This window comes from Trachurus japonicus, chromosome 19 (assembly GCF_045865225.1).
Source record: "Trachurus japonicus isolate A0001 chromosome 19, Traja_1.0".
Taxonomy (NCBI): domain Eukaryota; kingdom Metazoa; phylum Chordata; class Actinopteri; order Carangiformes; family Carangidae; genus Trachurus; species Trachurus japonicus.
In genome coordinates this window covers 9,016,741-9,033,958 of record NC_140925.1, presented here as the reverse complement: position 1 = coordinate 9,033,958, position 17,218 = coordinate 9,016,741, and the positions used below count along the sequence as shown (strand labels likewise).

The 17,218-nt window shown below is 41.9% G+C and overlaps 1 protein-coding gene across 2 annotated transcripts in view; it reads right to left on the bottom strand.

The window, feature by feature from the left end:
- dock1 (dedicator of cytokinesis 1) overlaps positions 1 to 17,218 on the bottom strand; it is a 181,537-nt gene that overhangs the window by 43,623 nt on the left and 120,696 nt on the right. For both annotated transcript variants that reach the window (XM_085760739.1, XM_085760740.1), the window contains exons 28-29: positions 16,377 to 16,478; positions 14,233 to 14,327 (exon numbers count right to left, since the gene is read on the bottom strand). In XM_085760739.1, coding sequence (XP_085616865.1) covers positions 14,233 to 14,327; positions 16,377 to 16,478 — 197 coding nt within the window. The remainder of the gene's footprint in view (positions 1 to 14,232; positions 14,328 to 16,376; positions 16,479 to 17,218) is intronic.

The window sequence follows — 17,218 nt, the reverse complement described above, 5'->3', positions numbered from 1 at the left end:
TCTTATTTAATCAAAATATTTAGATTTTTCTTAAAGCAGAAGTAAGTGATATTTTTGTGTTAATATAAGTCTTAAATAGTTCTATCTTCCGACAGCAATCACTTACATAGAGTGTTTGGACCGAAACACGGGTCTGTCAGTCCCTCTGCTCTGCTCTGAGCCGAGGAGAAAACATTTCTCGTATCCTACAATTTTTATCCAATGAGGAGAGAGAACGGCATGCAGGGCTGTGTGTGCAGCCAAGGGATGCGCCTGAATGTGGTGACGTAGGGACGAGGACTGTTATGGTGCGTTCAAGGCAACTCGTAACTCGTGTTTTTCCAACCTGTGAAGTCGTACCAGTTCGATCTGGTACGAGTTCACAGGTCGGAAGTTACGAGTGGCCGTTGTAGTTACTTTCACAGGTAAAACAGGTCGGAAAAACACGAGTGGGTTGTCTGGAACGCTACAAAGTCGTAAGTCGTGACTTGAAGCTGTAATTTACGGTTTCAAAAGAACGCAGCATTACCCAAAACGACCGGATCGCTTACTTCTGCTTTAAGGACCTGTTCAAAACAAAAAAAACAAAAAAAACATTAACCTCAATCAAAAGGAAAAGAGAAACTCTGCAACTTCTCGCCGACAGCCATGTTCCCATCAACTTCTCTGGGTAGGCTAAAAGCAAACGCTACGAGATGCAATAAAGATGCTACGCACAACATACTATGACGATTAACTTGCAAACAGAGCTGTAGTTCAGCCAGAAGAAAATATGTAGTAGTTTGCACTAACACGAAGACTGAGTGTTTGTCCTTGTGTGTTTCAGCAGAGGTGAAACACAGGTTCAGTCTCTCTCTCTCTCTTTCTCTGGCAGGCTGAGGTATAGAAGGGCTCGAGGCACTCCCAAAAAAAGATGCAATGAGTAGATCTTAATGAGAACACTGTCTGATGGGTTAATCCACTCTGATGTTGCAGAATTAAATGTTAATAACTTAAGTGGCATGAAGCTTTTAGAGGGGAATTATGATTGCTACTTACAGAGTCAGAGGCCCATCCTCTATTTAACTTCATTCCCTGGCAGACCCTGCCATACTACAATGTGCGTGCTAATCTCTAGGAATTACCCACTGAGGAAAAGAAAGCCCTTATCATGAGTGTGGGAGAAAAAAAAAAGCCCAGCACAGCATTTTCAATAACCTGGCTTATTTTTATTTCAGGGAACAATCACCCTGTCTTCTTGTGGTGGCGTCTCAGGCTTGGTCCCGGTTTCTTGGCGTAAGCATTTTCCACCTAATTACTGATCAGTAAACAACCCGCAACAAATCATTTTCCCAAGGCTTCGCATGAAGACGCTTCACATCGCTGGATGAGCAATGAAAGGGTGGCAAGGTGAAACAAGGACAACTGTTATGCCACTTGAGTGGATTGCATCATGAGCAGACAATAGAGGGGCATTAAGATGTAACGCTCAGGTAACCGACGCTGGCAGGTGAGCAGACATCCAGACATCCACCTCTGTCCTGTTATAAGCTAACCCATCGTCGGGGAAACCGCTTTCCTGTGGGGCGTTGCTCTCCCATCACCTGCCGCTCTCTCTTACTTTACTTGGCGGTGCAGCGCTGAGGATCCCTCTCTCAGCTGAGCTAACTGCAAAATGTAAATTTCATTAACGCCGGCACAGGGCTGGGGCTTTCCTCACCCACCGCCCGCTCCAACTCACCTTGAGCAGGAATAACCACCGCTGTTGAGACGACAACACTGTGGGATCCAGGCTATTTTAAAGCTATGCAATATTCATGACCTGCATTTATCTCCATTGCTGACTAAATGCTATCTGGGGCCTATGCGTGATACATATTAAGAGTCACCTTAATCATTAGCCTGAAAGGTTAACTGTCATTGAACACCTTTGGATAAGCCATTAGAAGTCCATTTCTCTGGCTCTCTGGCCTCAGAGTGGGAGCACCCCCCCACCCCCCACTCCCCACTCCCATCACCCCAGCCACCACCACCCCCTCCCATCTGCTAAGCACTCAGACAGCCTATTACCACCACCCTGTCTGCACAAGCACAGGCTCCCCCTCTGTACACCTCACTCAATTTTCTGCAGCTGTGAACATGCCAATATAGTTGATACGCTTAACACTGGACTAATGCTGAAATGTGTTTCCATCCACTGCACCCAGCGGCTGAGAAATATTACTGCTCAATATGTGAGGCTCATTATTTTTCAGTTTTTAATGAGAAGTTCAATGGGGGGGTTTGTTTATTTCGAATATACAAGTTAATATTTAAAAACTGTTGAAGGATACTCAGAGGAGCTGTCACTGAGTTACAGCACCAGTGCACCTTTCATGAAGACACACACAGGTTTGTGTGATTTGTTGTGGAGTCAGTGACACCGGATGAACAAGATCCGAACAAACATCAAGGGAAACATATAGAAATATAAATATTATATTCAGAGTGGGAATGTATATGTATGTATGGGATCACCGGCTCTTAAAAGTAAATTGGAACAGCCTGGTTTCTGTTTGATCCTATGACTATCTCTGACACTAGGAATTTCTTGGAATATATTTTTTAATTACAACAACAAGAGCTCGATAATTCAAAAAAGAGGACTCATACAAGGGAATTTATTCAGTTCATCAGCTTCACACTGATCAGAAGTCTCGAGCTACCAGTAAGTCCCAATTACTGGGAATCCAGTTGAGCTCCAGTATTTTAAATCTTATTAAAAAAGTTCATGACCTGGAATGATTTTTCGTTATCAAAGGCACATATTGTCCCGATGAACTGTGTATTGTCCCAAACAACAATATAACAATAAAGTATGATGAAATACATAAACTACATTTGATTTCTTCTTTAGAAAAGAAAAAAGTAAAAAATAAACCTATCTGAAAACAAGTTTGCTAGCAGCACCATCAAAGAGTGTTTTGCTGTGAATTTTGTATTGTAAAGTATTGATTCTTGCAGCAGTAAACACAACAATAATAAATATATATATATATAAGTGTATGGGGGGAGGGGAATTTAAACCAGTCCTCTCCCTTAAAAAAACAAAGAGAGACAAAGAAGATAAAGTAACTATACAACTATCCCAACTCTCATCAAACATGGTGATGAAACTTATTTGGCTCCATTCACTTGCAGAACAACGGCCGGCTTATACAGTATAATGAAGGATGTGACGGGTCCAGTTGAACTTATTTCTTATTACCAACAGCTTGTCATTTCTACAGGCATTACCAAGGTAAAGCACAGAGCTCCCACTGCTGGGTCACACCGTGTGGAAAGGAGTGAGATCAATACTCTTCACAGCTTCTGGTTAAATATGACTCAACAGGCCAAAAGCAGCTGTAATCAACCATTTCTTCATCACCCCCCCCCCACTTTTCCAGTGGAGCCTCCCCATCACGGTTCCACTAGAGCTGGCTGATGATCCAGGAAGATGAAACCTCCTGCCAGCTCTACAGTACAGTACATCACTGATCTGCAGCATCTCTACATTAATGTGGGATGGTTTACATAAACATGTTTTATGAGCGCCGCGCTCTCCTGTTTTGCAGGTCACACGATAATGTAAACTCCAGGATGTGAGAGGCTGTTTGACGCCGGCCGTCTGCTGGAGCACAGACATATAATGGGCTCTGACGAACAGACAGGATAGTTCCTCTGTGAGCACATCCTGCCATTAATTAAAGTGAAAAACTTAATGAGGCGGATGAAAATAGAATATACTCTCCCTCACAGTGGGCTCTGACTGAGACACTCTGAAAAGGCAATTTCAAATAAGATTAAAGGCATTCAGAGCTAATTTCTTGAACTCTGGAATATATATTTTCAAAAGTCGGCTTTAAAAAAGTATGAATTTTTTAAACTGCAGGCGTTAAATAAATGTGATATACTAACAAAAGCTCCACTATGTCTGTATTTGAGTATATTCTCTGATTAATCACCATGCCAATTTCAGGGAATATTCTTTGCACAGAAACAACAATATAAAAAAGTGCCTGCATAGAGAGAATTAAGAGGAGATTATAAAGAGTGTAGTGCCACTGCTCTTTTAGGCTTGCATTATTAACAGCGCCAAATGGCAGAAGGAAGAAACTTGGCTGCCTCGCAACATCTGTGTCGGCCAGTCGTCACGCTGCAGAGGGAGAAAGAAGATCCTCAGATGCAGAGAGAGAGACACAAAGACAAACCAGTTCTGTATAACTTCATTACAACTACAAGCAAAAATGATAATGAGTGGGAAATTTAATCTGCTACTATAAATGTAATCAAAGACTCATCCAGCGGAGTCAGTGTTTGCTCTGCGCCTTCAGCAAAGATATCATGAATTTCTGGGGACACCCAGGAAATGTGTCATCCCTAAAAACAGCCCCGGCCTCTCGCTGCTCTCTGTTCAGCAGGGAAATCAAGGTAGCTCTAATCATCTGCACAAATCACGGGGCTTCCCTGTTTTCTGCTTAGAGAGACAAAAACACAACTCAGAGATTCTTTAACTTTTTCTTAATTAGGCGGTGCCACAGCTGCAAAGCACCTTCTACACATTACAGTACAGTACACATATGGCATCATTATGATAAATATGCTCCATCAAAGTGTCAATGTCAGAAAAATCACCCCATTATAGTGGATTGATGGCTGTGCTGCACGTTGAAGTTTCAGCCCTGGCAACGGAGAATTTTCTTTTCATACCCTTGTTGATATTTTCTTTTATTCTTATATTAAATGTTCGACAGTCTTGAGCTCTGCTGGGTGATCTGCAGCACAGACACAGGTATGCTAATGGTAAGTTATCAGCAGATCATACTTGCTAATTGAGTTCAGAGAGCATCCTCGATAATGATCGCGATCCATTTGCATACTGTTGCTGAATAGCTGCCGTATCTGCCTGCGCTCAGAGATAAGCCAAGGTCAAAAACCTTCATTATCAGACCAATTTATTAAATAAGATTACCTTTACTTCAGACTCCTGATCTAATATTAGATCAATTTATCTGTCAACATGTTTCTAACACCAAATCTCACTTCAGTGAGACAACTTTCCCCCGGTGAATCTTAAACACAGCGTCGCTATCCTGCTCTCTTGTCGTGGCTTTTCAGATAAACTGGGCTTTTAGAATTTATACTGAGAGGCACACCCCAGGGAGGCTAAAGGAAGCTCTAATGACTCGCAAATATCACTGGGGTGAGTCAAAGAACTTCTCTCATCTGTTAGAGCTGCTCCATATTCTCTGGGGAAAATAAACTTCTCCCGCTCGCTCTCTCTCCATTTCAGTATTTAAACCACTTTCAGCAGTAAAGAGCTCTTAAACGTAGCTGGGTTGATGGTGCCAAAATAGAAATTTTGCACTGAATACAAAACAAGGCTTAAATCTTTTTGAAATCCATTATGCCCTTTTAATTAAGTGGCAAAGTGCAGTGAGCTGAAAAAAATGAAAATACAGCATGGTCTTTAATATTTTCAATTGAATGTGCCATAATATTTTCAATTGAATGTGCCATAATATCACTAGATTATTATTTTCAATTTAAGATATAGGTTTCTAGAGATGTTTTTTTCAATGTATAAGACAATAAAGAGGTGAAATGTCAAACAAATTTGGCTAGATTTGAAGAAATTTGAGCATCAACAAAAAAGCTGTTAATGAAAATGACTTGTTAATAATGGGCCATTATTATTTCTTTGAAAGTCAGTGATACAAACTAATACAGATGTTTTTCTTGAGACTTTTAATGAAAATTAAAGCTAGCACTGCTCATAGCTACAATGCTAACATGCTGATTTTAAGCAGGTGTAATGTTTACTATGTTGTCATAGTTTAGTTTATTTATATACAAATACTATGAAGGTCTGATAGAAACGGCTAAAACTCAACTGATAGTGGAGGAAAGTCAAAGATAACTGTAGATTTGTGTGCTGGTGAGCTGGGACACATGTTACGCATCTGTGAGATTGACAGTGGAAGAGATGTGATTGCTGCCTGACCCCGGGGGGCCGACGAGGCTCCGTCTGCCATGTGAATACTTGCAGTCTTTTCTGACTTGGCAGCACCAGGCAGCGTGGTGCCAGTGTTAAGAGCTCAAGCATCGCTAGCCTACGCCAGCCCATAAACACGGAGAGATCTGAGCCGTAACAATGACAGCAAAGGCTGCTTTTCATCCGAGCCAAAAGTTTGTGAAGAGGTGAACGGATTACTAATGAGGCAACACAGGCTGATGTTAAGACAGAGCTCTAAATACAAGCGAGAAGGAAAACTCCCACTTTCCTCACTGGAGTCAGAAGGCTGGCAAAGCTCATGTTGAGCAAAGGGTGAGATAATGAGGAGCATTCAAAGTTATCAGATGAATCCCGAAGCAATTAAAAGAGATTCTAACAGTCTAAATAGTCAAAGTCTTTAACATTTTATCTTTTTTCCCCTCACAATTTCTTTAAAATTCAAATTATGTCAGTAGAAAACCACAGAGATAAGAACAAAAGCGTTTTGTGTTTTTCTGCAAATAAAGCATTTTGAAGTTATTCTCACTCTCTGTCTGACAACAGTCATGTTAGCAAATCTGTTTATGTGGATTCATCCTCTCAATAGCACTTAAGATCAGACGACAGATGATTACATAGGCCCTCTGCATATTAGCTGACTGACATCCACGCCATGGCCTTTCAGTCGGTGTTGATTGTTGTGCGCGCCACTGCTGGTTCGAATGCCAAATTAAATACATGTCAGGCATGAAGTGGTAAAATGGGGCCATGCGCTTTGACACACTGCTGATCTAAAGACAGAAGTAATTGGGTTATCAAAGTGAAAGGAACACTCACTGAAGTGTACAGCAAACATGTCAGTTATGTTCAGATAGGAGAGACAGAAATTAGCTGCAGCATATTCACTGAGTCTCCAATGAAGCATCTGCCACAATGTGGTAACTGATCCTTATTTTATACCCGACAGGAGAAAAAAAAAAGCTGTTTCATTTGTCTGTCAGCACAATAAAATATAAAGTCATGCTCATCCACAAAACAGAGGTGAGAAGTAAAGTGGTGCAGAAGTTTGACTTAGTTAAATTCCATTTTATGCTCCTTTATACTTGGGAAATACACAAAACATTGCACTGGCAATAATAATCAATACTACTGTATAACAATAACTCTGACAGGGGGATATTATGTAAAAATGAATAACACAATTTCCTATTAACAGGTCCCTGTGTAAGTAAGTAAGTATTTTTATTTGCTGTATTGATACTTTCACTAATGTACACAATGTGAATTCTAGCACTCCGGCTCTCGGTGAGTGCTGTGGGTCCAGCTGAGGGATAGTTTTCTAACACAGTGAGCCGCCCCGCTGCTTCTTGATAATGACTTTGATAAAAACCATGTTGAGAAAAATCACATCTGATGTTATCGCTCTTCAGGGGGCACTATTTAAAGGCCAACTGACACGGTGCGATCACAGCCACTCAAATGCCCCGCACTCCACGGGTGAAATAATGTTACGTATCGGGGCAAAGGCTCGTCGTCAGGCTGATTCACACATAAAGACAGATATTAACCCGAGCTCTGAGTACTGCACTCTGGAGAAGAAAAAAGAAAGAGGTGCGTTGGTCTGTCATAGAGCTCTCTGACACCCTGTGGTGATGGGAGATTAACTTAAAGCCTCTAACCTACGCTGGCATGTTGGCAAACACACACACTCGTACACGCGGCGGCGCCTGGTGATGCTGTGCAGGATGTAGCGCCGTGTCACAAACCATGTTAATGCCTCTCCCCATGGTTCCTCTGTGGAGCCGTGTCTTAATCTCACTACTGCACAATCGCCAATCAGGGCTCCGACACGCAGACACAAAAAGCGCACACAAGAGAGAGAGAGAGTAGACAACTGTCACCATATTAACAAAGCAACATGGTTAGAAAGCTGTGGAAAGGTCAGCCTTTTCTTTTTCAGCTCACAGTAACAAAAAGCCGAGGCTCGAGAAGCGCTGTGAGTGTGCACGGCTCGTTTGGGATTCATCGAGTCGCCACGAGTTCATACCACATTTCTTCTTTCATTTCTGCTGCAAGTTCATACAGTAAGAGCTTTTCATGAACAGACATGACACTAATAACATACAATGGTAATATTTTGTAGAAAATGCTAATAATTGTCTTAATAAATATGAATACCATCAGCTAATGTGAAGTTTTTGAGTCAAGTTTTGTCTTTTGTTTAGGTTTCATCATGATTGTAGCACCAGATAGATGAGAAAAACACAAAACAACCGAGCTTAGATCTCCAAAGTGTCAGCTACTCAGAAATGTGTAAAAGATATCTTTATTTTTAGGTCAACCGTGGCGCCTCGTCGGAATAACCTAACAGAGCTTTGAAGAATTTTTCCCTTAGACCCGTAGGACTGCGTTACTTGTCTGAAAGTAACTAAATTGAGTTGTGAGGTTTTCAAACAGCAATATTCTCCTCAAAAGAAGAGTATGTCAAATCACATACCCCTAAGTCTGCTGGCTTTGTATATACGTATATTTATATATGTACTTTTAGCTTGGTGGCTGGTGGGTTAAATGAGGACAAAACAGGTTCACATCATCATTGGTAGTCTCTGCACTCTCTGTGAGTCCTCCTTCCTTTACTGCCTCCCAGACCTGCCCTCCAGGTCCTGGATTAGTCATGGAGAAAACTCCTAGCGGCAGCCATCCAGCTTCAGAAACCCTAATGAGTCTGTGAGGGACCGATGGCGCGGGTTACCGTGTTAAAGAGCTGTTTCTTCGGCTTTTATCTTTTCATCTGACACGCAAGGCTCTGGGAGAACTCCCCGTTCGTCTCGCCATCTACTATTCTTACACATAATTAACAGCTCTGTGAGAAACTTTGGGTGTTATTTGGGGAAATGGACTGATTTTCAGAAGGCCGTCTGATGTTAACTCAAATCCGATACATTAAAAGTTTGATCATGTGTCCTAGTATGTTCTCTGTTCTGCAGCACATTGGAAAAAGAAGGTAATAATACTGACCTCATCTGTGTTTCATCTCTTTATGCTGTATTTATTACAGGGAGTATTGTATTAATTCATCTGTGTTCATTAAGTCACATTTTATTTGATCTATTAAGTGTCTCTTTGTCACTGCACTAAATGGAGAAGTTCACACTGGGAGAAAAAACACTTTATCAGTTTGTTAAATATCACTGATTACAGTCAAACATCTAATAACATCATTTTTTATTCAATCTGTTAATTAAGTCTTTGGTTGCTGCAACCTCAGTCATTTAAGTGATTTGCCTTACAACCGGGAACATGCTGCTCAGATTGATGATGATGACTGCTCTTAGTATGCAGCGATTCAGCACATCTCGGACTACAACACGGTTGAAGAGCGTTGAGCTTTTGAGAAGTTTACCATGCAAGTCTGTGAGGCAGCTCATTTAGCTGACTGTACAGCACAATGCAGCCAGCAGCTGTTGTCTTGTAAAACTGTGATGCAAGGTTTTTCATCCCCGGGAGAAAACCCACAATGACTATAGCATTTAAGCAAATGCCAACTTGAGCTAATTCAGTAAGCGCTCTTTAACAGAAATGACAGGGGCATTTATGCTGTAGCCTACCTCTAAAAAGGCAAGAACACATTCACATTGAGTGCTACTGTACATCTACAGTCCTGAAGCTTCTGCATCATTGAAATTTCAAGGAGAAGCTTAAATTGTATGATACTTACATTTAGTTTCCCATTTCGACAAGGTGAATCAATTCAAACCTTCTTGTCTCTTCTGACTAAGAACCTCTATTTGTTCACCAGATGATATACTAAATTACATAAGAAAAGTGTGTCAGAGGCCATGTAATCAAACTCTCAGCCAACCATGACCTTGGCGAGAAAACTTGTTCCCTGTCACTTTGGAGAACAAGTGTCAGTCCGTCTCTGCTGCCAATTAGCTGTCACCATTAAGCCATGGCCAGTTGGCATTGGGGGAAATGGCAGTCAGTGGCTAACCAGCCCGATGCTGCTGTCCCCAGGGCAATTAGAGCCCATAAATCAGTTTACAACCTGGAGGAAGTAAGAGGCGCTGGGTGAAGAAGGAGTGGGAGGACACGACCGCTGCTACTGCTGATGCCCATCTCATTAGCGCTGCTATCATAATGTGTGGACATGAAAGAAGTGTCTGCCGGGGCCGTGGGTGGCAATCTGTGTGCTGGATGTGGGCATGTGTGGATTGCTCCAGAAACAAGACGCGGCAAAGGAAAAGGGCTGAGTGGCATTAGCATCTGCTTCACGACGAGGCTTCCCGACATATATTTTAAAAATGTGCTTTGACATCACTAAAAGAAATGTAGATTTTAAAAAGGAGCTGTGTGTACGTTTTACTGCATAAGAAACATTAACACTAAGAGCTGTTTACTTTTCCAGTCTATAAGAAACATTGTGAGGTCAGCATCAACCTCAATAGGAGCCGTCTCCAGAGGTGGAAAAAACACCAACGTTAACTCTTCAGTCTCTCTCACATCTTTTCCTGCATTGAAGTTTGCACATTAACTTACCAGCACCTTAGCATCTTATCAGAGCAGCTCATTGTATCACCTCCAATCTGCCCTGAAGATGTAGCACTGATTAGAGGTTGAATTACGACCTCTTGTCTTGTAAATGTAACTGATGGAAAAATAGTTATGTGTTCATTTATCCATGTTGATTATGTCCTGTCTGGCAGGAAAGTTCAGTGAGAAGCCGTCCAGTTTCAGTTTGCAAAGCAGTGGAGATATGCAGACGGCTCTGAGAGAGAAAGTTTCAAAAACATCTTCCTTGCAATATAAGACATGACATGGATGTTGCTAGGCAATAAGACGTGTCAGGCGTCCTCTGCAAGTGCTGATGAATTTCTCTCTTCAGGGAACCCCTCTCTCATGACTCTTTTTTTTTTTTTAGTATATATTTTTGGGGTGTCTCAGGCCTTTTGTGGATAGAACAGTAGAGAGACAGGAAATGGGGAGACAGAGACAGGGGGATGACATACAGCAAAGTGCCACCAGTGGAGTTGAACCAGGGCCGCTGCGGCTGCTCTACTCACTGAGCTACATGACGCTCTTCTCATGACTCTGTTGTGGGAGATCCTGTGTACAACTTGGATGAGGAGACACTTACTTCAAGATCCTGAGCGTGATGACTCTTTTTCACCAACAGTAACAATGGCCGAAGCTTTTTTTCAAGCGACTATCACCACTTCCTGGCAGGGCCGTTGCTAGGAATTCTGGGCCCCCTGAAAGAATACTAAAGTGGGCCCCTGACTTTTCCACTTTTTTTCTTAGACTACATATGTATTATAATTTTTTATTTAGCCAACTTTGTTTTGATGCTAATGCAGCATTACTATGAGTATTAGTCAGGGTCTAAGCAGAATAATTCAGTCATACAAAGATTACACTACTGGGTTTTTTGTGGGCCCCACTGGGTGCTGGGCCCCTAGAATTATCATCACCTAGAACTATCATACAACGGCCCTGCTTCCTGGTAAGACGTCACGTTTGGTGGCGAAGAAAACTTTTAAATGCACAGGAGAATTGATTATTATATATTTCTGCTAACCAAGATTTACCAAACCTGGGCTTCGTGTTGGATGCAAATGTTGCTCTGTATCTTCTGGATGTGGAAGTAGGCAACAAATTAATGTTACGAGGCAACTATGTTTGTATTTATCAATTCCTTCTGCCCACAGGCAACCAAAACCAGGAGTCAACACAGCTTTAAAGTTACATAAGAAAACTTTGGGATAAAGTGGCGGTCTGACTCTCAGAAATCTGAGGCTGTGTGAAGCTGCGGTGGATTCAATCAGTCTTCAGTTCTACGGCAACCCGAGAGTGTGAAGCAGGAGAGCCCGGTGCGCACACAACACACTCCTCTGCTCTTAGATTGTTAATGCAACACATTTATAGCTCTCTCATGGGATGAATGAACGTGTCACCTTGGGTTCTCACTGTGGCGAGGAGGAAACAACCGATCAAACGCACTTTGACGGATGGCGACAAATGGAAGCGTTTCGCTAATTTGTTGCGAAGCCGCCACCTGCAGTATTCAATCGGGCTCAAGTATAAAGACTGTGAGATGAGTCAGACTTTGACAGGCTTATTTTTCATTGAGTTGAATAATGATTTAACTCTAGCGAGTCGCTGAATGCGTGGACCAGAATGCAGAATTAATCTCCCCGCTGTCACAAACAAGTGCAAGTAGACAAAAGGTTCAATTGGGGAGGATTCTGCTGAGGCATGGGAGATGACACATTGGCCTCTAGTCTGCGAGTCAAAAACAAAACATTTCACACGCTACAAAGCGTGATGTGAGGATGGACTGCTGGGAGCTCAGTGACACTCCATCACATCCATAAAGATGCTCCAGAGAGTACAGGATCACAGTGGGTATGGATTGTTTGAACAAGCTTGTTAGTCCAGTTCATGCACATGTGGGTTTTGCGTTGTTGATAAGTGTGTACAGTATGTGTGTGCGTCTGTGTCTGTGTGTGGCTTAGGAGGGTCAAGACTGTACTGTATGTTTCTGACACTGCAGCCCAGTCTGCAGCAGAACAGATGTGATTTGCACACTTCTGCATCGTGACCCGTGTGGATGACGGTGATTTTTGGGAGCGAAAGCCAAAATGAAATCTGGCTTGTAGCAATCAAACGGACTGATGAGAGCAATAGAACCAAAACTGAGCGGCGACGCAGTCTCAATCCAGTCAATACGCCGGCTGGTGATGATGTTGGAGTGGTTTCGGAAAGAGTGGTGAGGGAGTCGGGCTGCTTAGAGTCAACTACCGGCTGCCTTTCTCAGCTCTGCACACGCTGTAAATGGCCACTTTGAAGCCGCGCTTGAACAGATAGAGCTCCAGGTACTTATTACGTTATGTTAAAAGCCTTGTTATTTTCGACTCCCCGTGTTCTTCATTGTTTTTAGTCCGATGCACCTTCCATTAAAGTTGATTTTACACATCAAAGTCTGTGTACAAGTCTTGGGAAATAGTGCTGCAAATGTGAAAGAAGTTGTATAAAGGCTTTCGTGGCTCCGGAGGGAGCTGCACAAAATCTGATAAATTGCCTGAAGTGATGTCATTTGAGACAGTGTCAGGTTAAAAAACATCCAGGGGTTAGAAAAAAGGGAGTTAGCCACACCTGTGTATCCCGTCTGTCTCTGCTTGAAGCCAGCAGCTTCGAGGATGGAGCAGCGTCCTCTGAGGCGTTTAATTGGCTAATAAAACATTAGGAAGTCTTTACTACTGCTTTTTCAGGTGTGTGGAATTCTAGTATTATTTTTATATTTATATGTTAGCGCTAATTAGCAGGTATCAATGACAGCTCTCACCACACCTGGCTTGTTAGCTTAGTGGTTGATTGGCTACTTAGCCAACAAATAAAACAGTCTTGGGTTAGCCTTGGAGTGGGATACCCAGCTGTGCTGACAATGCAAACAGGTTATTAAACCAGCACACCCTGAAGACTCAGCAGCGTTGCAATGTGGGTAATGTAGGCACTAGATTTCAAAGCAAGTGGAATAAAAAAAAACACAATAACTGGATACATCTTCTGATTCTTTCTTTTTTCTTTCAAACACTGCATCGTGAGTGCAACGATGTGCAATGCAGAATCTGTGCAGTACGCTCTCTCTCTCTCTCTCTTGGTTGTCAAAAAACTGACTTAAGGTTTTCATCTGACAGCTGTTGCCTTGCCAATGCATAAAAGAGTACTACAACACTTTCTGGTGCATGTCTCCTCTGAGAAGGCACAAATGAAAGAAAAAAAAAATGCACAAAAAAGGCTTTAAATACTCTCGCTCAAACTTCTTCTGAAGAGTGCACAAAAACACAGCTCTTGACTAAACTCCTAAACTGCAAAGCACATTTCATCTCTTTTTATATTTTCAACAAAAATGGAATCAGGCAAGGTTCACATTAATAAAACAGAAGACCACGGCAGCACAACAAGCAAGAAAGTAAAGAGATGCTGAGACTAAGTTTGGAGATTAGCAGGCAGCATACAGCCGAGCATCTATAATTCATGTGATTGTTTGCGTCTGCGCCGACTGCTCATCTGATTGCTACACCGCTGAGGCCTTGTGCCGATATTTGCATGGAGAGAAAAACATTAGAAAATATCCTTACCCACTTCTGACTGCTGTTCCTTAGCAACAACAGTGCAGGGAGTTTAGAGCGGCACCATCTATGCATGTGTGTGTGTGTGTGTTTCTGTGCATGTGTGTCCAGTAGGGTTGTACTTACTTATTTTGCATCATGTTCATTATGACCCAGTCGGAGGGGTAGACGTTTTTCCCAATGAGATCTTTAAACATGATAAATGTTTCCATTAGGAAATCCTGCAAGAGAGATAAAGTTTTTCAAAATGAAAACTGTTATTCTTCCCAACACCGAGATAAGAGCAATTTGAAAAGAACAGTTTCAGTTTCTGGCTTTGAGGCAGAAACCGCTTTTAGATGAGTTTTTAAGGTCAAGGTGACTCCTGTATTTTCCCTTTTGCAAGTGGCACTTCAGTGCAATAATCCTGCATGCCCTCAAGTCTTACATACAGAAGAACAATGAGATTACATAAAGTCTTACTTCTCACAGGAAAATGTGATATTAGGATAACATTAACTGGGCTTATAATTACCAGCTATTAAAGATGAACGTGACAACTTGATAACTAGTTTCAGTTCTACTACAAATAGATAGATGCAGCCAACCAACTTCAAATTCTCACTCGTTAAACTTCAGGATTACAAAGTCAACTTTTTTCTAATGTGAAATTTCTATTGTCTTTTTTTTTATTACTCAGTCAATGATAAACATTCAAGGCGCATAAAAGTAAATTTTTCATTCTTTTCTGCAGTCTTGTTTAAAGGAATAGTTCACCAAAAAATGAAATTCAGTCATTATAGACTCACCCTCATGCTGATGAATACTCCGGAGTAGTTTTTTATTCCTCAAAGTGCATCTGGAGACCCGGGAGGGGCGTAGAGTCCAGAGTTTACTCGAAACAACGTCATTTAGGACATTTTTACAGCCTAAACAGTCCTGTATTGCGCGTGAACGTCAGAGCGCAATACAGTAAAGCAGTAAGGAGGAATATTACAGGGTTTTTGTGTAGTTTTATGGACTTTTTGTGTCGGGGCCTATTTACTCTCATGTAAAGATTTCATTGGACTACGAACCGGCCTCCCGGGTCACCAGATGCACTTTGAGGAATAAAAAACTACTCCAGAGTATTTCATTTTTTGCTGAACTATTCCTTTAACCCTCAAAGTTCTTGATTGCTTGACCTTTCCCATTCAGAAATGTAATCTTTGTCTACTGTCACACCCACACCAGCTCTCACTGGATAACAGTGCCAGCTAAATATCTAAAACATAAATATTCATGTACATCTATTTCTGGCTGTCGACGTTCACTCCTGGATGAATCCCTGCGTTTTGTGGTGGCTTGTTTAGAGGGAGGGGGGGGCAAACTGCAAAAACAACAAAGCCCTTTGTTCTGCGAGCAGCTCTGAAAAGTGTGATGTGGCCCACGCCAGCTTCAGGGACAATAAATCTGTGGAAAAATCCAGCTTCACCACAGAGATTGTTTTATCCCAATATAGGAAGCAGACATGCAGCTTTAAACAAGAAGGTCAGAATTCATGTTGAATTCTTTTTACAGTCACCTGAGACACTGTCTTTATCTCCTCAACAAAAACATGTGAGTAAATAACCACAGCCTGAACAGAATGTCAGCTGACACAAATACAAATACATAATCTTACTAATTCTATGAATGCTCACAGGGTTTTGTTAATGTATCTGTTTATTGAATACCACATAAAAACAGTGTGTGCTGCAAGTAACATTAAAATCTCTGCCAACTTGGGTTTCATACCACTTCACCTGTAATAAAAATTAGATTCTTGTCCTTCCTATAAGGCTCAAAACCGTTTGTTGGGGTGAAAGCAAACAGTGGGATTTCCCCACTTGTCAGAGCTGAGTAATATAATGCTAATCTGGCAGCAGATAGGAGAGAAATACCGCTTTGAGGGAGGAATTATTCAGAGCTGAAATCCATAACATCAATGAGATTTATCCCTCCTCCACAACTTGTTGGCTGCAGCGAGTGATCTGCTTCCCTTAGGAGTTACTATCATCAAGAGCATGGTGTACATATAGCAGCCCAAGAGCAAGGACCAGCAGAAATTCAATTTCATACTTCAGTGTGGAGGAAAAACATTTTTCTAACAGATCTAATCTTACTTCTGATTTCTAGAAAAGACAGAGCAAAATAACACTGAACTATGGGTCTTTTTCTTTCTTAAAAAAGAAAAAAAAAGTTATTTCATGACAACGTACCCTAAAGTGTTTCATCTGGTAGACACAGACACACTGATAAGGTGTACTCACCACCACATCACTCCTTATCTTGCCAAAGGTGCTGATCAGATGAGCGTAATGATAGTCGTCCATCTGCCTCAGTGTGGCAGTCATGCTGGCCACAAAGCTCCCCTGGAGAAGAGAAAGAAATGCATTCAATACACAATCAAGTTCAAATTGAAGGCTGAGGACGGAATGACTCTGTGGCCGTGATTCTGATGGATACCGACTGGCCAAGCTGATTGGGTCTGAGTGCTAAAAGCAGGCACGGCCTCCCAGGTTTGAAAGGGAAAAAGAGGCGCCCTCACTCAGTGGCTGATCTCATTAACCTACTGCCCTCCACTCTCCAGCTCTTTGTCTCCACTGATTATAATGCCTGTGAGGCCCCTAAAGTGCTGTCTTTACTTCGCAGTCCCCTCTCCTGGCTCTGGTTAGCACTCTGTACATGAGCTGCGGGCGGCAGATAAGAGATGGCAAAATGTGCAGCGGTCTGGGTGGGGAGAGGCCGGGCGCTGCCGGTCCAGTGTCGCACCAGTGATGCGAGTGGACAAAGGTTGAGATATTGCTGGGAAACGCATTAACATATTTCGAAGAGGTCCTCGCTGACCATTACAGTGACTCAATACTTTGTGTTGAATAGAAATCCACGTGAACTGAGAAAATTAAACAAGAAATGTATATGTACGATCATGATCGTCTGCAAAAAAAAAGAAAAGAAAATCTGAAGAAAAGTAGATGAGAAAAGTGTTTTCATTATTAACTAAACAACACCAGCATACAGTATTGTTATTGTCATTATTATAAGAATACTTAGCTGCTCCCAGATGGTTTTACCTGAACCAGCTGATCAAAAAAAAAAAAGCACTAAAGAT